At 43.4% G+C, this 24,954-nt stretch overlaps 1 protein-coding gene across 1 annotated transcript in view; it reads left to right on the top strand.

Annotated features, from left to right (window-relative positions):
* The first annotated feature begins 8,033 nt into the window (after nt 1-8,033).
* LOC121566043 (zinc finger protein 721-like) overlaps nt 8,034-24,954 on the top strand; it is a 40,674-nt gene continuing 23,753 nt past the window's right edge. Inside the window, exons 1-3 of the mRNA XM_045217482.1 lie at nt 8,034-8,280; nt 8,748-8,845; nt 8,976-9,153. Of these exons, the coding sequence (XP_045073417.1) occupies nt 8,103-8,280; nt 8,748-8,845; nt 8,976-9,153 (454 nt within the window). The 5' untranslated portion in view covers nt 8,034-8,102. The remainder of the gene's footprint in view (nt 8,281-8,747; nt 8,846-8,975; nt 9,154-24,954) is intronic.

Below are 24,954 nucleotides of genomic sequence, written 5' to 3'. Positions count from 1 at the left end.
AGACAGTGAAGAGACTCCAGGGACTGGAATGAAGTCTGTGGGAATGAAGATCAGACAGTGAAGAGACTCCAGGGACTGAAATGAAGTCTGTTGGAATGAAGATCAGACAGTGAAGAGACTCCAGGGACGGGGATTAAGGCTGTAGGAATGAAGATCAGACAGTGAAGAGACTCCAGGGACGGTGATGAAGGCTGTGGTAATGAAGATCAGACAGTGAAGAGACTCCAGGGACTGGAATGAAGTCTGTGGGAATGAAAATCAGACAGTGAAGAGACTCCAGGGACGGGGATTAAGGCTGTAGGAATGAAGATCAGACAGTGAAGAGACTCCAGGGACGGTGATGAAGGCTGTAGGAATGAAGATCAGACAGTGAAGAGACTCCAGGGACGGGGACCAAATAATGATGATCCAATTATCGACCTTGCAAGCAATTCAAGACTCTATTATTATGGTGGGAGATTATAATACAGTTTTAAATAGCTCAATGGACCGTAAAGGAAATCACACTACAAACAATCATCCTCATGCTCTTAAGGAAATCGTGAATGTCATGGATACATTAGAACTAGTAGATATATGGAGGCTTAAATATCCTGATCTAGTGAGATATACATGGCTGAGACTCAATCAAGCTAGTCGTCTTGACTTCTTTCTTATGTCATTCTCGTTGGCACCAAAAGTTTAAAAAGTGTTGATAGGGGACAGAATGCGGTCGGACCATCATATAATTGGCATATACATTAATCTTACTGAATTTGGGCGAGGATATTGGAAATTTAATCAAAGCCTATTGGATGATAACTTGTTTTTAACTAGGACAGAGGAATTTATAACTGATTTTTTCCGACATAACATAGGTACAGCAAATCCCCTTATTGTATGGGACACCTTTAAATGTGCCTTTTAGAGGACGTGCAATTCAGTACTCATCTCGAAAACGAAAGCAATTTAGGTCAAAAGAGTCCACACTAACAAAGGAAATAGAAGGTCTAACAGAACAGATAGATAGCAATAAAAACTGTATCATTGAGGCTCAGAATAAATTAGAGGAAAAACAAAAAGAAATGGAGAAACTTATTCAAGAAAAATCAAGTGTAATATATTATAAAAAATTAAGCAAACTGGATGGAATATGGGGAAAAAAGCACCAAATTATTTTTAAATTTTCAACATAGGAATGCTACCAAAAATAATTTATTGAAACTGGTTACAAATGACGGAGTCACCCATGATGTCTCCTGAGTGGCGCAGTGGTCTAAGGCACTGCATCGCAGTGCTAGCTGTGCCACTAGAGATCCTGGTTCGAATCCAGGCTCTGTCGTAGCCGGCCGCGACCGGGAGACCCATGGTGCGGCGCACAATTGGCCCAGGGTAGGGGAGGGAATGTATGCCATAGAAAGTTGGTTGCAATTTCAATTTAATCCTCCAGAAATGACAGAACAAATATTGCAACAAATATTGTGGTTAAACTCAAATATACTAATTGATTAAAAAACTTTATTTTTTTGAAAATGTTTAAAAAAGGTATAATCTTCGTAAATTATATTATCGGTAGGAATGGTGGAGTTATGCAGCTAACAAAAACATATGGAAATGTCTGCTCTACCCAAAATTACAACCAAATAATTGCAGCATTACCGCAAAAATGGAAGAGGAAAAAGTAAGGAACTTGTCTATCGGCCTTGTTCAAATCAAAATCAAACCAAGCTGCTTACATTTACATTTTTGTCATTTAGCAGACACTCTTATCCAGAGCGACTTACAGTTAGTGCATACATTACTTATTATATATATATATATTTTTTTTTCATACTGGCCCCCCGTGGGAATCGAACCCACAACCCTGGCGTTGCAAACGCCATGCTCTACCAACTGAGCTACATCCCTGCCGGCCATTCCCTCCCCTACCCTGGGCCAATTGTGCACCGCCCCATGGGTCTCCCGGTCGCGGCCGACTACGACAGAGCCTGGATTCGAACCAGGATCTCTAGTGGCACAGCTAGCACTGCGATGCAGTGCCTTAGACCACTGCGCCACTCGGGAGTGCTTACCTATTGCAGATTCAGTCTTCCCAGCCTGGTGCAGGTCTACAATTTTGTTTCTGGTGTCCTTTGACAGCTCTTTGGTCTTGGCCATAGTGGAGTTTGGAGTGTGACTGTTTGAGGTTGTGGACAGGTGTCTTTTATACTGATAACAAGTTCAAACAGGTGCCATTAATACAAGTAACGAGTGGAGGACAGAGGAGCCTCTTAAAGAAGAAGTTACAGGTCTGTGAGAGCCAGAAATCTTGCTTGTTTGTAGGTGACCAAATACTTATTTTCCACCATAATTTGCAAATAAATTCATAAAAAATCCTACAATGTGATTTTCTGGATTTTTTTTCCTCATTTTGTCTGTCATAGTTGACGTGTTCCTATGATGAAAATTACAGGCCTCTCTCATCTTTTTAAGTGGGAGAACTTGCACAATTGGTGGCTGACTAAATACTTTTTCCCCCCACTGTAATTGGTTAAAGAAAATTGTGATAAATAAAAAAGTTTACCAGTTTCATTTAAGGACCAAAAGATTGACAGCCGTCCCATATAGATTGCAAAATAGTTAGGAAGATATTTTTGACGTACCGATTCCATGGCATAGTGTTTATGAACTGATACGCAAAACGACGCCGGATTCAAAACTTAGAATTTTTCAATTTAAATGATTATATAAAATTCTTGCTACCAATAGAATGTTATTTGTATGGGGGATACAATCTTCCCAGCTCTGCAGATTTGGCTGTGAAGAGACAGAATCATTAGAATGCAATATTGGCATGGAGCTGACCCTGCAGATAGCACTACTGGGTGATCTGAAAAGTCATAGTCAATCGATCAATAATATAATAATACTTTTAGCAAAAAAAATATTTTCAATTCACAAACTGTAGCAACAATGAGAATAGAAAGGATCAGAACTAATCTGAGCAGAGTACCTTCTTCCATATGTTTGGGGAGTCTCCCACATGCCTTTTGGCGAACACCAAATGTGTTTGCTTATTTTTTTCTTTAAGCAATGGCTTTTTTCTGGCCAGTCTCCGCTGTGGAGCTTTGCAGCTCCTTCAGGGTTATTTTTGCCTCTGATTAATGCCCTCCTTGCCTGGTCCGTGAGTTTTGGTGGGTGGCCCTCTCTTGGCAGGTTTGTTGTGGTGCCATATTCTTTCAATTTTTTTATAATGGATTTAATGGTGCTCCGTGGGATGTTCAATGTTTCAGATATTTTTTTATAACCCAACCCTGATCTGTACTTCTCCACAACTTTGTCCCTGACCTGTTTGGAGAGCTCCTTGGTCTTCATGGTGCCACTCTGGGGCCTTTCAGAACAGGTGTATATATAGAGAGATCATGTGACAGATCGTGTGACACTTAGATTGCACACAGGTGGACTTTATTTAACTAATTATGTGACTTCTGAAGGTAATTGGTTGCACCAGATCTTATTTAGGGGCTTCATAGCAAAGGGGGTGAATACATATGTATGCACCACTTTTCCGTTATTTCTTTCTTAGAAATGTTTGAAACAAGTTATTTTTTTCATTTATCTTCACCAATTCGGACATTAAATCCAAATTAAAATCCATTTAAATTACAGGTTGTAATGCAACAAAATAGGAAAAACGCCAAGGGGGGTGAATACTTTTGCAAGGAACTGTATATACACTGATTATACCAAACATTTGGAACAACTTCCTAATATTGAGTTGCAACCTCCCCCTTTTCCCTCAGAACAGCCTCAATTCGTCGGGACATGGTCTCTACAAGGTCTCTACAAGGTGTGGAAAGCGTTCCACAGGGATGCTGGCCCATGTTGACTCCAATGCTTCCCACAATTGTTTCAAGTTGGCTTGATGTCGTTTGGGTGCAGTGGAGGCTCCTCATGAGGAGGAAGGGGAGGACCATCCTTCTGAGTGATTTTTAGAAAAATAAAAATGGTAAAACATTTAAAAAGTTCTCCTTTTTAGATAAAACTATACTAAATGTAATCATGTCACCAAATAATTGATTCAAACATACTATTTTGCAATGAAGGTCTACAGTAGCCACAACAGCACTCTGTAGGGTAGCCCCATGGTGTAGCACGGAGGACAGCTAGCTTCCGTCCTCCTCTGGGTACATTGACTTCAACACAAAACCTAGGAAGCTCATGGTTCTCAAGCCCTTCCATAGACTTACACAGTAATCATGACAACTTCCGGAAGACTTCCTCCAACCTATCAGAGCTCTTGCAGCATGAACTGACATGTTGTCCACCCAATCAAAGTATCAGAGAATGAATCTAGTACTGAAAGCATAAGCTGCAGCTAGCTAGCACTGCAGTGAATATAATGTGGTGAGTAATTGACACAAAGAAAGAAAAATACAATAGTTGAACAGTTTTGAACAAATTAAATTTCTTCCAAAATGAAGGAGAAGCAAGAGAGAGAGAGATTTCATCATTTCATTTCCACTTTCAGTTTCACTTACTTAGCAAATGCAGCTGGCTAGTTTAATTACTCAAACACCCGGCTCAAACAGAGGGATGCTATGTTAGCTAGCTGGCTATGACTATCCAACACAACACTGGAACTCTTCCAAGTCAAGGTAAGCTTTTGGTTTTATTAATTTATTGCCACCAGGCCCACCGGTGTAAGTGCTAAACTGCTTACTGACTGTACACTGTAACGTTATTGCATGATTATAGCAGATATACTCATGCGTTAGTTCAATTTTTTTATTGTAATTTTTTATTTAATCTTTATTTAACTAGGCAAGTCAGTTAAGAACAAATTCTTATTTACAATGACGGCCTACACCGGCCAAACCCGGACGACGCTGGGCCAATTGTGCGCCGCCCTATGGGACTTCCAATCACGGCCGGTTGTGATACAGCCTGGAATCGAACCAGGGGGTCTGTAGTGACTTCTCAAGCACTGAGATGCAGTGCCTTAGACCGCTGCGGCACTCTTGAGCCCATTATTATCTATGTTGACCATGACTTTACTTTAGCTAATATGGTGACAACGATGTAGGCTGTGTGTAGCAGTTATGATATGGTTTGGCTTGGAAAGGTTTTTTCGCATTGTCACATACAGCTGATGTGGTTTGCATTGAAGTCCAGAAGCGAAGGGAAAATGTGAGAGGAGGAGAGCGTATGGATGCGAGAAGGAATACAACGTGGCTGCTATGAAAGTGAACTGTGTGATCAGGGGTGTATTCATTCTGCCGATTCTGTTGAAAAACGTTTCTTAAACGGAACAAAACCGGGATAAACGTACCTGAATTTGTCCAATAGAAACTCTCTTGTCACTGTATGTCACCTCAAATGTTTATCTCGACCTGTGTTAAAAGGCACTGACAGCCGCTGTTTGGGTGGTGGACCATTCTTGGTACACATGGGAAACTGTTGAGCTGGAAAAACATAGCAGCATTGCAGTTCTTGACACAAACCGGTGCGCCTGGCACCTATTACCATACCCCGTTCAAAGGCACTTACATATTTTGTCTCCCCCATTCACCCTCTGAATGGCACACATACACAATCCATGTCTCATTTGTCTCAAGGCTTAAACATCCTTCTTTAACCGGTCTCCTCCCCTTCATTTACACTGATTGAAGTGGATTTAACAAGTGACATCAATAGTTGGATCATAGCTTTCAACTGGATTCACCTAGTCAGTCTATGTCATGGAAGGAGAAGGTATTCTTAATGTTTTGTATACTCAGTGTATATCACTACAGATAATCAAGTGCTATTTGCATGTGATGCATTTGCTCTATTGTTTACAGGATGATTTGTATCTTATAGAGTGTGGCTTTAAGGGAATATTATGGTCACTTCTAGATAAAAACGAATGTGAAAAATGAACAGAGAATGTGTATTAACACACTACCTATTCATAGAAGTATTTATTAATCAAATTCAATCAATCACATTTTATTTATAAAGCACTATTTACATCAGCAGATGTCACAAAGTGCTATACAGAAACCCAGCCTAAAACCCCAAACAGCAGCAATGCAGATGTAGAAGCACGTGGCTAGGAAACACTCCCTAGAAAGGCAGGAACCAAGAGAGGAACCAGGCTCTGAGGGGTGGCCAGTCCCCTTCTGGCTGTACTGGGTAGAGAGGAACCAGGCTCTGAGGGGTGGCCAGTCCCCTTCTGGCTGTAAAATACCGGGTAGAGAGGAACCAGGCTCTGAGGGGTGGCCAGTCCCCTTCTGGCTCTGCCTGGTGGAGATTATAACAGTACATGGCCATTAATGCAAGATTTTTCTCCAAGATGTTAAAACGTTCATAGATGACCAGCAGGGTCAAATAATAATCACAGTGGTTGTAGATGTTGCAACAGGTCAGTACATCAGGAGTAAACATCACTTGGCTTTTCATAGCCGGGCATTTAGAGGTTGAAATAGCAGGTGCGGTAGAGAGAGAGAGAGTTGAAAACAGTAGGTCTGGGACAAGGTAGCACGTCCGGTGAACAGGTCAGGGTTCCATAGCCGCAGGCAGAACAGTTAAAACCGGAGCAGCAGCACGACCAGGTGGACTGGGGACAGCAAGGAGTCATCAGGCCAGGTAGTCCTGAGTCATGGTCCTAGGGCTCAGGTCCTCCGGGATGGGAGGGAGAGAGAGATAATTAAAGGGAGCATACTTCAATTCACACAGGACACTGGATAAGACAGGAGAATAACACCAGATATAACAGACTGAACCCAGCCCCCCGGCACATAGACTATTGGAGCATAGATACTGGAGGCTGAGACAGGGGGGTTCGGGAGACACTGTGGCCCCATCCGATGATACCCCCAGACAGGGCCAACCAGGCAGGATATAACCCCACCCACTTTGACAAAGCACAGCCCCCACACCACCAGAGGGATATCAACAGACCACCAACCTACTACCCTGAGACAAGGCTGAGTATAGCCCACAAAGATCTCCTCCACTGCACGAGCCCGAGGGAGCAACAAACCGGACAGGAAGATAATGTCAGTTACTCAACCCAATCAAGTGATGCACCCCTCTTAGGGACAGTGAGAGATAGGAACCTAAATCTAAATATTCATATTAAGCTTTACTTTTGTGTACAGGAAAGTGTTATTTGTAAGACGTAAGAGAAAATATATCAGCTTATTGTTAAATCATTACGACATTCTTTGCCAATACGAACGATGTAGTAAATATTGTTTCCAAACTGCGTTACCCACTCCAGTCAGGAGATGGCGATGTGCGTCTTTCAGGTGATGATTATTGCGTGACGTATAATGGACTGGACGGGACTCTTCTTCAGCAACAACCACACGGCTACTCTTTCAACCATTTCAGTAGCTTACTAGCCAACATAAAACCGAAAGATTGAGGATTTAGACCATGTTTATTTACATTAGCTAACCTCAGTGTTTTAAACACATTTCTTTTGACGTAACATTATCTACTGGGTAACTTTAACCTAATTTGCAAACTTGTTAAAGCCTAGCACTAGGCTAGTCGCTAATTAGCTAGCTAACTAGCTTACATCCCTGACCATGAGCTCACTAAACTACTCCTCCCCTGCTAAAGAAGAGGAGGTATGGTGTATGGAGAAAGAAGCTCTGGGGCTGAACATTGCCGTGAAACAAGAAGAGGAGGGTGTTACAGTGAAAGGAGAGGAAGAAGCTTTCAGAATGATAAAGGAGGAAGAGGAGGACATTACACTGAAAGAAGAAGAGGATATTACAGTGAAAGGAGAGAAAGATCCGTTCGTAGTGAAAGAGGAAGAGGGGGTAGAGGCTGTCACAGTGGAAGAGGAGGAGGTAGAAGCTTTCAGAATGATAAAGGAGGAAGAGGAGGCTGTTACACTGAAAGAAGAAGAGGATGTTACAGTGAAAGGAGAGAAAGATCCGTTCGGAGAGGAAGAGGGGATAGAGGCTGTCACAGTGGAAGAGGAGGAGGTAGAAGCTTTCAGAATGATAAAGGAGGAAGAGGAGGCTGTTACACTGAAAGAAGAAGAGGATGTTACAGTGAAAGTAGAGAAAGATCCGTTTGGAGTGAAAGAGGAAGAGGGGATAGAGGCTGTCACAGTGGAAAAGGAGGAGGTAGAAGCTTTCAGAATGATAAAGGAGGAAGAGGACGCTGGTGTATTGAAAGAAGAAGAGGAGGATGTTATAGTGAAAAAAGAGGAAGAACCTTTTAGAGAGGAAGAGGATGGTATCTCAATAAAGGTGAAGAAGGAAGACGTTTTTGGAGTGAAAGAGCAGGAGGAGGAGACAGAAGATCAGATTAACACCAGTGAGTACTGTCTTAAAAACAGGGGCACAAACTATGCAGTTCTTGAACTAATGTGTGGTTTTTAAGGGGCATTCTACTGAAGTTATATACTTCAATATGTTGTTCAGTACTGTATAAATTGTTAAAGGTTCAATCTGCAATTAGTACATATATTTTTGGGACTTTTAAATGAGCTTTAATGAATTCTCCATGTGGTCTACATTTAAAGTGCACCTCATCTAATATAACAGGCTTTTCAAATTCAATATTGGTGCTTAATTTCTACTTAAAATATCAAATGGACACAAAAGGCACCCAATTTGTGGAACTACCTTTTCACATTTGCATCATAAACAATATTTTATAAAATAATGATGAAAGTGACCATTTTAGGCCCTGTTTAGATATATTAATGCCTCTTGTAAGACCCTGTGATTGTAATAGACGGTCATAAGTTTACCATCTGTTTGATGTTCTCGTTCACACAGGAGGGAGACATTACTATCATGGATCCTCTGGGGAGCCTCAACAACATCCTGATACTGACGAGGCAGAGAAGAGTCTCTCCAGATCAGAACCCCTGATGGTACAGCTTGGTCTGGTCTAGCATACAGCTTGCTCTATCGGGGTCTGGGTTTCTGTAAAGCACTTTATGACAACAGTGACATCAGCATTTATAATGATATGTGTCTGTGTCCCCTCTATATGGTTACCAGGACAACACTAGCCCTTCCTCCCTCCCAGAGTCCCTGTGTCGTACCTCTCCCAGTAGCACCTTACTGCTGGGTCTGAAGAGGTTGTCTGTGCGGCTGGTGGACTGCAGGAAAACAACGGGGCTGAGTGGAACTGTGAGAGGAAGAGAAGAGAAGAAAGGAGCAGATTTGACTCATCAAAGTAAGTGCTGTAGTTTAGTTTGAACAAATAAAATAGATCTACCCACTGGTATCTGTTACCAGGACAACCAGCAGAGTTCTGTTTGTTGAGGTGACAATAAACTGGTACAGTTGAAGTCGGAAGTTTACATACACCTTAGCCAAATACATTTAAACTCAGTTTTTCACAATTCCTGACATTTAATCCTAGAAAAAAATCCCTGTCTTAGGTCAGTTAGGATCACCACTTTATTTTAAGAATGTGAAATGTCCAAATAATAGTAGAGAATTATTTATTTAAGCTTTTATTTCTTTCATCACATTCCCTGTGGGTCAGAAGTTTACATACACTCAATTAGTATTTGGTAGCATTGCCTTTCAATTGTTTAACTTGGGTCAAACGTTTCGGGTAGCCTTCCACAAGCTTCCCACAATAAGTTGGGGAAGTGTAGCTCAGTTGGTAGAGCATGGCGCTTGCAACGCCAGGGTTGTGGGTTCGATTCCCACGGGGGGCCTGTATGAGAAGAAAAAAAAAATATGCACTCACTAACTGTAAGGTGCTCTGGATAAGAGCGTCTGCTAAATGACTAAAATGTAAAATGTGAATTTTGGCCCATTCCTCCTGACAGAGCTGGTGTAACTGAGTCAGGTTTGTAGGCCTCCTTGCTCGCACACGCCTTTTCAGTTCTGCCCACACATTTTCTATAGGATTGAGGTCAGGGCTTTGTGATGGCCACTCCAATACCTTGACTTTGTTGTCCTTAAGCCATTTTGCCACAACTTTGGAAGTATGCTTGGGGTCATTGTCCATTTGGAAGACCGATTTGCGACCAAGCGACTGATGTCTTGAGATGTTGCTTCAATATATCCACATCATTTTCCTTCCTCATGATGCCATCTATTTTCTGAAGTGCACGAGTCCCTCCTGCAGCAAAGCACCCCCACAGCATGATGCTGCCACCCCCGTTCTTCACGGTTTGGATGGTGTTCTTCGGCTTGCAAGTTACCCCCTTTTTCCTCTAAACATAACGATGGTCATTATGGCCAAACAGTTCTATTTTTGTTTCATCAGAACAGAGGACATTTCTCCAAAAACTACGATCTTTGTCCCCATGTGCAATTGCAAACCGTATTCTGGCTTTTTTAGGGCGGTTTTGGAGCAGTGGCTTCTTCCTTGCCGAGCGGCCTTTCAGGTTTTTTTATTTTATTTTTTATTTTTTTATTTCACCTTTATTTAACCAGGTAAGCCAGTTGAGAACAGGTTCTCATTTACAACTGCGACCTGGCCAAGATAAAGCAAAGCAGTGCAATAAAAACAACACAGAGTTACATATGGGGTAAAAAACATAAAGTCAAAAATACAACAGAAAATATATATACAGTGTGTGCAAATGTAGCAAGTTATGGAGGTAAGGCAATAAATAGGCTATAGTGCAAAATAATTACAATAGTATTAACACTGGAATGCTAGATGTGCAAGAGATTATGTGCAAATAGAGATACTGGGGTGCAAAAGAGCAAAATAAATAACAATATAGGGATGAGGTAGTTGGGTGGGCTAATTTCAGATGGGCTGTGTACAGGTGCAGTGATCGGTAAGGTGCTCTGACAACTGATGCTTAAAGTTATTGAGGGAGATAAGAGTCTCCAGCTTCAGAGATTTTTGCAATTCATTCCAGTCATTGGCAGCAGAGAACTGGAAGGAATGGCGGCCAAAGGAGGTGTTGGCTTTGGGAATGACCAGTGAGATATACCTGCTGGAGCGCAGACTACGGGTGGGTGCTGCTATGGTGACCAATGAGCAAAGATAAGGCGGGGATTTGCCTAGCAGTGATTTATAGATGGCCTGGAGCCAGTGGGTTTGACGACGAACATGTAGTGAGGACCAGCCAACAAGAGCGTACAGGTCACAGTGGTGGGTAGTGTATGGGGCTTTGGAGACAAAACGGATGGCACTGTGATAGACTACATCCAATTTGCTGAGTAGAGTGTTGGAGGCTATTTTGTAAATGACATTGCCGAAGTCAAGGATCGGTAGGATAGTCAGTTTTACGAGGGCATGTTTGGCAGCATGAGTGAAGGAGGCTTTGTTGCGAAATAGGAAGCCGATTCTAGATTTAACTTTGGATTGGAGATTCTTTATGTGAGTCTGGAAATTGAGTTTACAGTCTAACCAGACACCTATGTATTGTTCCTAGACCCGAGAGTGGTGATTCTAGTCGGGTGGGCGGGTGCCAGCAGCGTTCGATTGAAAAGCATGCATTTAGTTTTACTAGTGTTTAAGAGCAGTTGGAGGCTACTGAAGGAGTGTTGTATGGCATTGAAGCTCGTTTGGAGGTTTGTTAACACAGTGTCCAATGAAAGGCCAGATGTATACAAAATGGTGTCGTCTGCGTAGAGGTGGATCTGAGAGTCACCAGCAGCAAGAGCGACATCATTGATATACACGGAGAAAAGTGTCGGCCCAAGAATTGAACCCTGTGGTATCCCCATAGAGACTGCCATAGGTCCAGACAACAGGCCCTCCGATTTGACACACTGAACTCTATCTGAGAAGTAGTTGCTGAACCAGGCGAGGCAGTCATTTGAGAAACCAAGGCTATTTAGTCTGCCAATAAGAATGCGGTGGTTGACAGAGTCGAAAGCCTTGGCCAGGTCGATGAAGACGGCTGCACAGTACTGTCTATTATCAATCGCGGTTATAATATCGTTTAGGACCTTGAGCGTGGCTGAAGTGCACCCATGACCAGCTCGGAAACCGGATTGCATAGCGGAGAAGGTACGGTGGTATTCGAAATGGTCGGTGATCTGTTTGTTAACTTGGCTTTCAAATACTTTCGAAAGGCAGGGCAGGATGGATATAGGTCTGTAGCAGTTTGGATCTAGAGTTTCACCCCCTTTGAAGAGGGGGATGACCGCGGCAGCTTTCCAATCTCTGGGGATCTCAGACGTTATGAAAGAGAGGTTGAACAGACTAGTAATAGGGGTTGCGACAATTTCGGCGGCTAGTTTTAGAAAGAAAGGGTCCAGATTGTCTAGCCCAGCTGATTTGTAGGGGTCCAGATTTTGCAGCGCTTTCAAAACATCAGCTGTCTGAATTTGTGTGAAGGAGAAGCGGGGGGGTCATGGGCAAGTTGCAGCAGAGGGTGCAGAGTTGGTGGCCGGGGTAGTGGTAGCCAGATGGAAAGCATGGCCAGCTGTAGCAAAATGCTTGTTGAAATTCTCGATTATTGTAGATTTATCGGTGGTGATAGTGTTTCCTAGCCTCAGTGCAGTGGGCAGCTGGGAGGAAGTGCTCTTATTCTCCATGGACTTTACAGTGTCCCAAAACTTTTTGGAGTTAGTGCTACAGGATGCAAATTTCTGTTTGAAGTTAGCCTTTGCTTTCCTGACTGCTTGTGTATATTGGTTCCTACCTTCCCTGAAAAGTTGCATATCGCGGGGGCTATTTGATGCTAATGCTGTACGCCACAGGATGTTTTTGTGCTGGTCAAGGGCAGTCAAGTCTGAGGAGAACCAGGGGCTATATCGGTTCTTAGTTCTGTATTTTTTGAATGGGGCATGTTTATTTAAGATTGAGAGGAAATTACTTTTAAGGAACAACCAGGCATCCTCTACTGACGGAATGAGATCTATATCCATCCAGGATACCTGGGCCAGGTCAATTAGGAAGGCCTGCTCGCTAAAGTGTTTTAGGGAGCGTTTGACAGTGATGAGGGGTGGTCGTTTGACCGTGGACCCGTTACGGACGCAGGCAATAAGGCAGTGATCGCTGAGATCCTGGTTGAAGACAGCTGAGGTGTATTTAGAGGGTATGTTAGTCAGGATGCTATCTATGAGGGTACCCATGTTTACGGATTTAGGGTTGTACCTGGTAGGTTCGTTGATAATTTGCGTGAGGTTGAGGGCATCTAGTTTGGATTGTAGGATGGCTGGGGGATTAAGCATATCCCAATTTAGGTCACCAAGCAGTACGAACTCTGAGGATAAATGGGGGGCAATCAATTCACATATGGTGTCCAGGGCACAGCTGGGGGCTGAGGGGGGTCTGTAGCAAGCGGCAACAGTGAGAGACTTATTTCTGGAAAGGTGGATTTTTAGAAGTAGAAGCTCAAACTGTTTGGGCACAGACCTGGATAGTATGATAGAGCTCTGCAGGCTATCTCTACAGTAGATTGCAACTCCACCCCCTTTGGCAGTTCTATCTAGACGGAAAATGTTATAGTTGGGGATGGAAATTTCAGAATTTTTGGTGGCCTTCCTGAGCCAGGATTCAGACACTGCTAGAACATCAGGGTTGGCGGAGTGTGCTAACGCAGTGAATAACTCAAACTTAGGAAGTAGACTTCTGATATTTATGTGCAAGAAACCAAGACTTTTGCGATTACAGAAGTCAGCAAATGATAGCGCCTGGGGAGTAGGAGTGATACTGAGGGCTGCAGGGCCTGGGTTAGCCTCTACATCACCGGAGGAACAGAGGAGGACTAGAATAAGGATACGGCTAAAGGCTTTAAGAACTGGTCTTCTAGTGCGTTGGGTACATAGAATAAAGGGGGCAGATTTCCGGGTGTTATAGAAAAGATTCAGGGCATTATGTACAGACAAGGATATGGAAGGATATGAGTAAAGTGGGGGTAAACCTAAGCGTTGGGTAACAATGAAAGAGATAGCATCGCTGGAGGCATCAATTGAGTCGGTCTCCGCGTGTATAGGGGGTGGGACAAAGGAGCTATCTAATGCAGGTTTAGCTGGGCTGGGGGGTCTACAGTGAAATAGTACAATTATAAATAACCGAAACAACAATAAGCTAACCATGTTTGGGCTGAGGCTAAACATAAACAGGATGTAGTACCGTAAAAAGGAACAGTCCAGCAGACATCAACTGTATAGCTGAGTTATCATAAGGTCCGGTGAACAGCAATAGGATAGTTCGAGTAAGAGGCCACGGCTAGCGTGTGCTAGCGGGCCGGGGCTAGCAGATGGAATCTTCGTGGTTAACGTCGTAACCACATCAGACGATTTCGTCGGCAGACCAGTCGTGTAGGATCGGCGGGGCTCCGTGTCAACACTAGGTGGTCCCGTCCGGTTGACAGAGAGGTAGATAGCCGGGAGATGGGCCTAGCTCAGGATGATTAGCCAGACCACAGCGTCCATTCCGTTGCAGCTAGTTGGTAGCGATGAATCCGGAGTTAAAGGTCCAGTGATTCAGTGATTCCGGCGGAAAAACCGATATGTTCTGGGTCGACAACGCGCTGTGCAGACTGGCCGAATATCCGGTGATTAATGTCCAGTGACCAAATCAATCCAGCAGAAAAAAATCCAATGCTCTGGGTGAAATACCGCCAGCTGTGGCTAATAGCAAGTAGCCAGTCAGCTGGCTAGCTAGTTTCAACTGGAGACTCAAGATAAAGGTAAGTCAATAATAGAATCCGTTCCACATTGAGTGAGGCGGGTTGCAGGAAAGTATATTTTGTAGAAGGATGAAAAGTCTGATAGGGAAATATGTATGAAAAATACAAAAAAAACAGGGTATTTACAGGCTATTTACAGACACGACAAAAACAGAACTGCACTACTACGCCATCTTGGATCAGTAAGGTTATGTCGATATAGGACTCGTTTTACTATGGATATAGATACTTTTGTACCTGTTTCCTCCAGCATCTTCACAAGGTCCTTTGCTGTTGTTCTGGGATTGATTTGCACTTTTTGCAACTACGTACGTTCATCTCTAGGAGACAGAATGTGTCCTTCCTGAGCGGTATGACGGCTGCGTGGTCCCATGGTGTTTATACTTGTGTACTATTGATTGTGGTACCTTCAGGCGTTTGGAAATTGCTCCCAATGATGAACCAGACTTGTGGAGGTCTACAATTTTTCTTTGAGGTCTTGGCTGATTTCCTTTGATTTTCCCATGATGTCAAGCAAAGAGGCACTGAGTTTGAAGGTAGGCCTTGAAATACATCCACAGGTACACCTCCAATTGATGCAAATTATGTCAATTAGCCTATCAGAAGCTTCTAAAGCCATGACATCATTTTCTGGAATTTCCAAGCTGTTTAAAGCACAGTCAACTTAGTGTATGTAAACGTCTGTCCCACTGGAATTGTGATACACTGAATTCTAAGTGAAATAATCTGTCTGTAAACAATTGTTGGAAAAATTACTTGTGTCATGCACAAAGTAGATGTCCTAACCGACTTGCCAAAACTATAGTTTGTTAATAAGAAATTTGTGGAGTGGTTGAAAAACAATTTTTAATGACTCCAACCTAAGTGTATGTAAACTTCCGACCTCAACTGCATATTTCCACCACAGTAGACAGTTCTGTTAGTTGACATGAAGATAGACAGGTATATTTCCACCACAGTAGACAGTTCTGTTAGTTGACATGAAGATAGACTGGTATATTTCCACCACAGTAGACAGTTCTGTTAGTTGATATGAAGATAGACTGGTATCTGTTACCAGGACAACCAGCAGAGTTCTGTTAGTTGACATGAAGATAGACTGGTGGATATGGATGTTATGAATATCATAACACTGAAAAAGGATTCTGCCAATGAAAAGAGAGAAACCAATAGACTATATAAAACCTTGATGAAAGTTAGATTTAGAAATAAAGTTTCAAGATTATCTGATGTATGGTGCATGTTTTACAAAAACCTTTCCTAAAAACATTATGGATGTTACATGCCTGGTGCGGGGGCACCGGTTAGTCGAGGTAATTGAGGTATTATGGACATGTAGGTGGAGGTAAAGTGAATATGCATGGATAATAAACAGAGAGTAGCAGCAGTGTAAAAATGGTGGTGGGGTGGGAACAATGCAAATAGTCCAGGTAGCAATTTGATTAACTGTTCAAGAGTCTTATGGCTTGGGGGTAGAAGCTGTTAAGACGCCTTTCTTACCTTGACTTGGTGCTCCGGTACCGCTTGCCGTGCGGTAGGAGAGAGAACAGTGTATGACTAGGGTGGCTGGAGTCCTTTGCAATGTTTTGGGCCTTCCTCTGACACCGCCTGGTATAGAGGTCCTGGATGGCAGGAAGCTTGGCCCCAGTGATGTACTGGGCCGTACGCGCTACCCTCTGTAGCCCTCTTCACGACTGTCTTGGTGTGTTTGGACCACGATAGTTTGTTGCTGCCCCACTACAGCCCCGTCAACGAGAAGGGGGGCGTGGCTCGGTCCTCCTTTTTCTGTAGTCCACAATCATCTCCTTTGTCTTGGTCACGTTGAGGGAGAGGTTGTTATCCTGGCACCACACTGCCAGGTCTCTGACCTCCTCCCTATAGGCTGTCTCATCATTGTCGGTGAACAGGCCTACCACTGTTGTGTCGTCAGCAAACTCAATGATGGTGTTGAAGTCGTGCTTGGCCATGCAGTCATGGATGAAAAGGGAGTACAGGAGGGGAATGAGCACGCACCCCTGAGTGGCCCCTGTGTTGAGCATCAGCGTGGCAGATGTGTTGTTACCTACCCTTACCACCTGGGGGCGGCCCATCAGGAATTCCAGGATCCAGTTGCAGAGGGAGGTGTTTAGTCCCAGGTTACTTAGCTTAGTGATCAGCTTTGAGGGCACTATGGTGTTGAACGCTGAGCTGTAGTCAATGAATAGCATTCTCACGTAGGTGTTCCTTTTGTCCAGGTGGGAAAGGACAGTGTGGAGTGCAATAGAGATTGCACCATCTGTGGATCTTTTGGGGCGGTATGCAAATTGGAGTGGGTCTAGGGTTTCTGGGATAATGGTGTTGATGTGAGCCATGACAAGCCTTTCAAAGCACTTTATTTCTACAGACGTGAGTGCTACGGGTCGGTAGTCATTTAGGCAGGTTACCTTGGCGTTCTTGGGCACAGGGACTATGGTGATCTGCTTGAAACATGTTGGTATTATGGACTCGGTCAGGGACAGGTTGAAAATGTCAGTGAAGACACTTGCCAGTTGGTCAGCGCATGCTCAGAGTATACGTCCTGGTAATCCATCTGGCCCTGCGGTCTTGTGAATGTTGACCTGTTTAAAGGTCTTACTCACATCGGCTGCGGGGAGCGTGATCACACAATCATCCGGAACAGCTGATGCTCTCATGCATGCTTCAGTGTTGCTTGCCTCGAAGCGAACTTATAAGTTATTTAGCTCGTCTGGTAGGCTTGTGTCACTGGGCAGCTCGCGGCTGTGCTTCCCTTTGTAGTCCGTAATAGTTTGCAAGCCCTGCCACATCCGACGAGCATCGGAGCCGGTGTAGTATGATTCAATCTTAGTCCTGGATTGACACTTTGTCTGTTTGATGCTTCGTCAGAGGGCATTGCGGGATTTCTTATAAACGTCCGGGTTAGAGTCCTGCTCCTTGAAAACGGCAGCTCTACCCTTTAGCTCAGTGCGAATGTTGCCTGTAATCCATTGCTTCTGGTTGGGGTGCGTATGGTCTCTGTGGGGACGACGTCATCGATGCACTTATTGATGAAGCCAGTGACTGATGTGGTGTACTCCTCAATGCTATCGGAAGAATCCCCAACATATTCCAGTCTGTGCTAGCAAAACAGTCCTGTAGCTTAGCATCTGTGTCCTCTGACCACTTCCTTATTGAACGAGTCACTGGTACTTTCTGCTTTAGTTTTTGCTTGTTAGCAGGAATCAGGAGGATGGAGTTATGGTGAGATTTGCCAAATGGAGGGCGAGCGAGAGCTTTGTACGCGTCTCTGTGTGTGGAGTAAAGGTGGTCTAAAGTTTTATTTCATCTGGTTGCACATGTGACATGCTTGTAGAAATGACATAAAACGTATGTAAGTTTCCCTGCATTAAAACTATACAGGTGGTTGAGTGCCGTCTTAGTGCCAGCATCGGTTTGTGGTGGTAAACAGACATCTACGAAAAATATAGATGAAAACACTCTTGATAAATAGTGTGGTCTACAGGCAAACAAAACTCAAGAAAGTTCAATTTTGAGTCTTAAATGAGGACTGTAGCATCTAATGATGAAACATTATGGAGTCTTAAAGGAGGACTGTAGCATCTAATGATGAAACATTATGGAGTCTTAAAGGAGGACTGTAGCATCTAATGATGAAACATTATGGAGTCTTAAAGGAGGACTGTAGCATCTAATGATGAAACATTATGGAGTCTTAAAGGAGGCCTGTAGCATCTGATGATGAAACATTATGGAGTCTTAAAGGAGGACTGGGATGAAAAGGGAAAGGAAAGGGGATATCTAGTCAGTCACAGCTGAATGCATTCACTCTAAATGTGTCTTCCTCATTTAACCCAACCCATCTGAATCAGAGAGGTGCGGGGGCTGCCTTAATCGACGTTCCACGTCATCCGCGTCCGAGGAGCAGTTGTTGTTGGGGGATAACTGCTTTGCTCAAGTGCAGAACGGCAGACCTTTCCACCTTGCGGGCGTGGGGATTCGAACCAGTGACCTTTCGGTTACTGGCCCAACTCTCTTAACCGCTAGTCTACAAATGTTCCAACTTCAATTAATTATTTCTCAATGATGCTTTAAAGGAGACGTTTACCCAAAATCAAGAAACTCTGAAGTGTTTCCATACTGTGAAACCAGTCCAGTGGAGTTTGTCCTCTCTCCCTGTAGTGCTGTACTGAAACAGCTTCAAACACGTATCACGTGACGTTGCTGAATGCGGGCCAAGCTCTGCTACTTTGCCAGTTAATTTGTTATTTTATTAAAGCTATGGCCTTTGGCTTTCACCTAGAATTGTTTATTTATGTCTGAGAAATAAACTTTTTTCAATCAATAAAACATATACAAATATGATGATATCATAGTTAATTCATGACATCTGAATGAACAAACCTTTTCATACTTCAGACCCCTTGACCTTTTCCATATTTTGTTATGTTACAGCCTGATTCTAAAATGAATTAAAAAATGAATGTCCCTCATCAGTCTACACACAATACTCCTTAATGACAAAAACAAAACAGGTTTTTATAAATTTTTGCAAATGTATTAAAAATAAAAAACAGATACCTTATTTAAATAAGTATTCAGACGCTTTTCTATGAGACTCAAATTGAGCTGAGATGCATCATGTTTCCATTGATCCTTGAGATGTTTCTAGAACTTACCTGTGGTAAATTCAATTGATTTGACATGATTTGGAAAGGCACACACCTGTCTATAAAAGGTCCCACAGTTGACAGACGCATGTCAGAGCAAAAACCAAACCATGAGTTTGAAGGAATGATCCTTACAGATTGTTTCACGGCAAAACATTTCTGCAGCAGTGAAGGTCCCCAAGAACACAGTGGCCAACATCCTTCTTAAAAGGAAGACCTTTGGAACCACCAAGACTCTTCCTAGTGCTGGCCGCCCGGCCAAACTGAGCAATCGGGGGAGAAGGGCCTTGGTCAGGGAGGTGAACAAGAACCTGATGGTCACTCTGACAGAACTCCAGAGTTCCTCTGTGGAGATGAGAGAACCTTCCAGAAGGACAACCATCTCTGTAGCACTCCGTCAATCAGGCCTTTATGGTAGAGTGGCCAGACGGAATCCACTCCTCAGTAAAGCACATGACAGCCCGCTTGGAGTTTGCCAAAAGGCACCTAAAGGATTCTCAGACCATGAGAAACAAGATTCTCTGGTCTGATGAAACCAAGATTGAACTCTTTGCCTGAATGCCAAGCGTCACGTCTGGAGAAAACCTGTCATCATCTCTACGGTGAAGCATGGGGGTGGCAGCATCAAGCTGTGGGGATGTATTTCAGCGGCAGGGACTTGGAGACTAGTCAGGATCGAGGGAAAGATGAACAGAGAAAAGTACAGAGAGATCCTTGATCCAGAGAACTCAACACCTCACTGGGGCTAAGGTTCCCCTTCCAACAGGACAACGAACAAAAGCACATAGCCAAGATAATGCAGGAGTTTCTTCGGGACATTACTTCCTTGAGTGGCCCAGCCAGAGCCCGGACTTGAACCCGATCGATCATCTCTGGAGAGACCTGAAAATAGCTCCTCATCCAACCTGACAGAGCTTGAGAGGACAAGTGTGCCAAGCTTGTAGCGTCATACCCAAGAAAACTCTAGGGTGTAATCGCTGCTAAAGGTGCTTCAACAAAGTACTGAGTAAAGGTCTCAATATTTACATGAATGTGACATTTGTTTTGTTTTTGAAAAAATTTGCAAAAATTCATACAAACCTGTTTTTGCTTTGACATTATGGGGTATTGTGTATAGATTGATGAGGGGGAAATTTAAAAAATATCAATTTTAGAATAAGGCTGTAACGTAACAAAATGTGTAAAAAGTCAAGGGGTCTGAATACTTTCCGAGTGCACGGTATGTACAGTACTACTCAAACGTTTGGACACCTACTCATTCAAGGTTTTTTCTTTATTTTTTACTGTTTTCTACATTGTAGAATACAGTGGGGAAAAAAAGTATTTATTCAGCCACCAATTGTGCATGTTCTCCCACTTAAAAAGATGAGAGAGGCCTGTAATTTTCGTCATAGGTACACGTCAACTATGACAGACAAATTGAGGGAAAGAAATCCAGAAAATCACATTGTAGGATTTTTTATGAATTTATTTGCAAATTATGGTGGAAAATAAGTATTTGGTCACCTACAAACAAGCACGATTTCTGGCTCTCACAGACCTGTAACTTCTTCTTTAAGAGGCTCCTCTGTCCTCCACTCGTTACCTGTATTAATGGCACCTGTTTGAACTTGTTATCAGTATAAAACACACCTGTCCACAACCTCAAACAGTCACACGCCAAACTCCACTATGGCCAAGACCAAAGAGCTGTCAAAGGACACCAGAAACAAAATTGTAGACCTGCACCAGGCTGGGAAGACTGAATCTGCAATAGGTAAGCAGCTTGGTTTGAAGAAATCAACTGTGGGAGCAATTATTAGGAAATGGAAGACATACAAGACCACTGATAATCTCCCTTGATCTGGGGCTCCACGCAAGATCTCACCCCGTGGGGTCAAAATTATCACAAGAACGGTGAGCAAAAATCCCAGAACCACACGGGGGGACCTAGTGAATGACCTGCAGAGAGCTGGGACCAAAGTAACAAAGCCTACCATCAGTAACACACTACGCCGCCAGGGACTCAAATCCTGCAGTGCCAGACGTGTCCCCCTGCTTAAGCCAGTACATGTCCAGGCCCGTCTGAAGTTTGCTAGAGTGCATTTGGATGATCCAGAAGAGGATTGGGAGAATGTCATATGGTCAGATGAAACCAAAATATAACTTTTTGGTAAAAACTCAACTTACCGTGTTTGGAGGACAAAGAATGTTGAGTTGCATCCAAAGAACACCATACCTACTGTGAAGCATGGGGGTGGAAACATCATGCTTTGGGGCTGTTTTTCTGCAAAGGGACCAGGACGAGTGATCCGTGTAAAGGAAAGAATGAATGGGGCCATGTATCGTGAGATTTTGAGTGAAAACCTCCTTCCATCAGCAAGGGCATTGAAGATGAAACGTGGCTGGGTCTTTCAGCATGACAATGATCCCAAACACACCGCCCGGGCAACGAAGGAGTGGCTTCGTAAGAAGCATTTCAAGGTCCTGGAGTGGCCTAGCCAGTCTCCAGATCTCAACCCCATAGAAAATCTTTGGAAGGAGTTGAAAGTCCGTGTTGCCCAGCGACAGCCCCAAAACATCACTGCTCTAGAGGAGATCTACATGGAGGAATGGGCAAAAATACCAGCAACAGTGTGTGAAAACCTTGTGAAGACTTATAGAAAATGTTTGACCTGTGTCATTGCCAACAAAGGGTATATAACAAAGTATTGAGAAACTTTTGTTATTGACCAAATACTTATTTTCCACCATAATTTGCAAATAAATTCATTAAAAATCCTACAATGTGATTTTCTGGATTTTTTTTCGTCATTTTGTCTGTCATAGTTGACGTGTACTTATGATGAAAATTACAGGCCTCTCTCATCTTTTTAAGTGGGAGAACTTGCACAATTGGTGGCTGACTAAATACTTTTTTCCCCACTGTAAGTGAAGACATCAAAATTATGAAATAACACATGGAATCACGTTAGTATCCTACAAAGTGTTAAACAAGTCAAATATATTTTATATGGGTTTCTTCAAAGTAGTCACCCTTTGCCTTGACGACAGCTTTGCACACTCTTGGCATTCTTTCAACCAGCTTCATGAGGTAGTCACCTGGAATGCTTTTCCAACAGTCTTGAAGGAGTTCCCACAAATGCTGAGCACTTGTTGACTGCTTTTCTTTCACTCTGCGGTCCAACTCATCCCAAACCATCTCAATTTGGTTGAGGTCGGGGTATTGTGGAGGCCAGGTCATCTGATGCAGCACTTCATCCCTCTCCTTCTTCGTTAAATAGCCCTTACACAGCCTGGAGGTGTGTTGGGTCATTGTCCTGTTGAAAAACAAATGATAGTCCCATTAAGCCCAAACCAGATGGGATGGCGTATTGCTGCAGAATGCTATGGTAGCCATGCTGGTTAAGTGTGCCTTGAATTCTAAATAAATCAGACAGTGTCACCAGCAAAGCACCCCCGCACCATAACACCTCCTCCTCCATGCTTTACGGTGGGAAATACACATGCGATCATCCGTTCACCCACACCGCGTCTCACAAAGACACGGCGGTTGGAACCAGAAATCTCCAATTTGGACTCCAGACCAAAGGACACATTTCCACAGGTCTAATGTCCATTGCTCGTGTTTCTTGGCCCAAGCAAGTCTCTTCTTCTTATTGGTGTCCTTTAGTAGTGGTTTCTTTGCAGCAATTCGACCATGACGGTGTGATTCAAACAGTCTCCTCTGAACAGTTGCTGTTGAGATGTGTCTGTTACTTGAACTCTGTGAAGCATTTTATTTGGGCTGCAATTTTTGAGGCTGGTAACTCTAATGAACTTTTCCTCTGCAGCAGAGGTAACACTGGGTCTTCCATTCCTGTGGTGGTCCTCATGAGAGCCAGTTTCATCATAGCACTTGATGGTTTTTGTGACTGCACTTGAAGAAACGTCCAAAGTTATTGAAATGTCCGTATTGACTGACCTTCATGTCTTAAAGTAATGATGGACTGTTGTTTCTCTTTGCTTATTTGAGGTGTTCTTGCCGTAATATGGACTTGTTTTTTTTTTACAAAATAGGGCTGTCTTCTGTATACCCCCCCCTACCTTGTCACAACACAACTGATTTGCTCAAACGTATTAAGAAGGAAATAAATTGCACAAATTAACTTTTAAGAAGGCACACCTGTTAATTTAAATGCATTTCAGGGGACTACCTCATGAAGCTGGTTGAGAGAATGCCAATAGTGTGCAAAGCTGTCATCAAGGCAAAGGGTGGCTATTTGAAGAATCTCAAATATAGTGGGGCGAACAAGTTTTTGATACACTGCCGATTTTGCAGGTTTTCTTACTTACAAAGCATGTAGAGGTCTGTAATTGTTATCATAGGTACACTTCAACTGTGAGAGACGGAATCTAAAACAAAAATCCAGAAAACCACATTGTATGATTTTTAAGTAATTAATTTGCATGACATAAGTATTTGATCACCTACCAACCAGTAAGAATTCCGGCTCTCACAGACCAGTTAGTTTTTCTTTAAGAAGCCCTCCTGCTCTCCACTCATTACCTGTATTAACTGCACCTGTTTGAACTCATTACCTGTATAAAAGACACCTGTCCACAAACTCAATCAAACAGACTCCAACCTCTCCACAATGGCCAAGCCCAGATAGCTGTGTAAGGACATCAGGGATAAAATTGTAGACCTGCACAAGGCTGTGATGGGCTACAGGACAATAGGCAAGCAGCTTGGTGAGAAGGCAACAACTGTTGGCGCAATTATTAGAAAATGGAAGAAGTTCAAGATGACGGTCAATCACCCTCGGTCTGGGGCTCCATGCAAGATCTCACCTCGTGGGGCATCAATGATCATGAGGAAGGTGAGGGATCAGCCCAGAACTACACGGCAGGACCTGGTCAATGACCTGAAGAGAGCTGGGACCACAGTCTCAAAGAAAACCATTAGTAACACACTACGCCGTCATGGATTAAAATCCTGCAGCGCACGCAAGGTCCCCCTGCTCAAGCCAGCGCATGTCCAGGCCGTCTGCCAATGACCATCTGGATGATCCAGAGGAGGAATGGGAGAAGGTCTTGTGGTCTGATGAGACAAAAATATAGCTTTTTGGTCTAAACTCCACTCGCCGTGTTTGGAGGAAGAAGAAGGATGAGTACAACCCCAAGAACACCATCCCAACCGTGAAGCATGGAGGTGGAAACATCATTCTTTGGGGATGCTTTTCTGCAAATGGGACAGGACGACTGCACCGTATTGCGGGGAGGATGGATGGGGCCATGTATCGCGAGATCTTGGCCAACAATCTCCTTCCCTCAGTAAGAGCATTGAAGATGGGTCGTGGCTGGGTCTTCCAGCATGACAACGACCCGAAACACACAGCCAGGGCAACTAAGGAGTGGCTCCGTAAGAAGCATCTCAAGTTCCTGGAGTGGCCTAGCCAGTCTCCAGACCTGAACCCAATAGAACATATTTTGGAGGGAGCTGAAAGTCTGTATTGCCCAGCGACAGCCCCGAAACCTGAAGGATCTGGAGAAGGTCTGTATGGAGGAGTGGTCCAAAATCCCTGCTGCAGTGTGTGCAAACCTGGTCAAGACCTACAGGAAACGTATGATCTCTGTAATTGCAAACAAAGGTTTCTGTACCAAATATTAAGTTCTGCTTTTCTGATGTATTAAATACTTATGTCATGCAATAAAATGCAAATTAATTACTTAAAAATCATACAATGTGATTTTCTGGATTTTTGTCTCTCACAGTTGAAGTGTACC

The sequence above is a fragment of the Coregonus clupeaformis genome, unplaced genomic scaffold (assembly GCF_020615455.1).
Source record: "Coregonus clupeaformis isolate EN_2021a unplaced genomic scaffold, ASM2061545v1 scaf1071, whole genome shotgun sequence".
NCBI classification, from domain to species: domain Eukaryota; kingdom Metazoa; phylum Chordata; class Actinopteri; order Salmoniformes; family Salmonidae; genus Coregonus; species Coregonus clupeaformis.
Note: the sequence above shows the minus strand (reverse complement) of the source record. Positions and strands in the feature narration are given on the sequence as shown.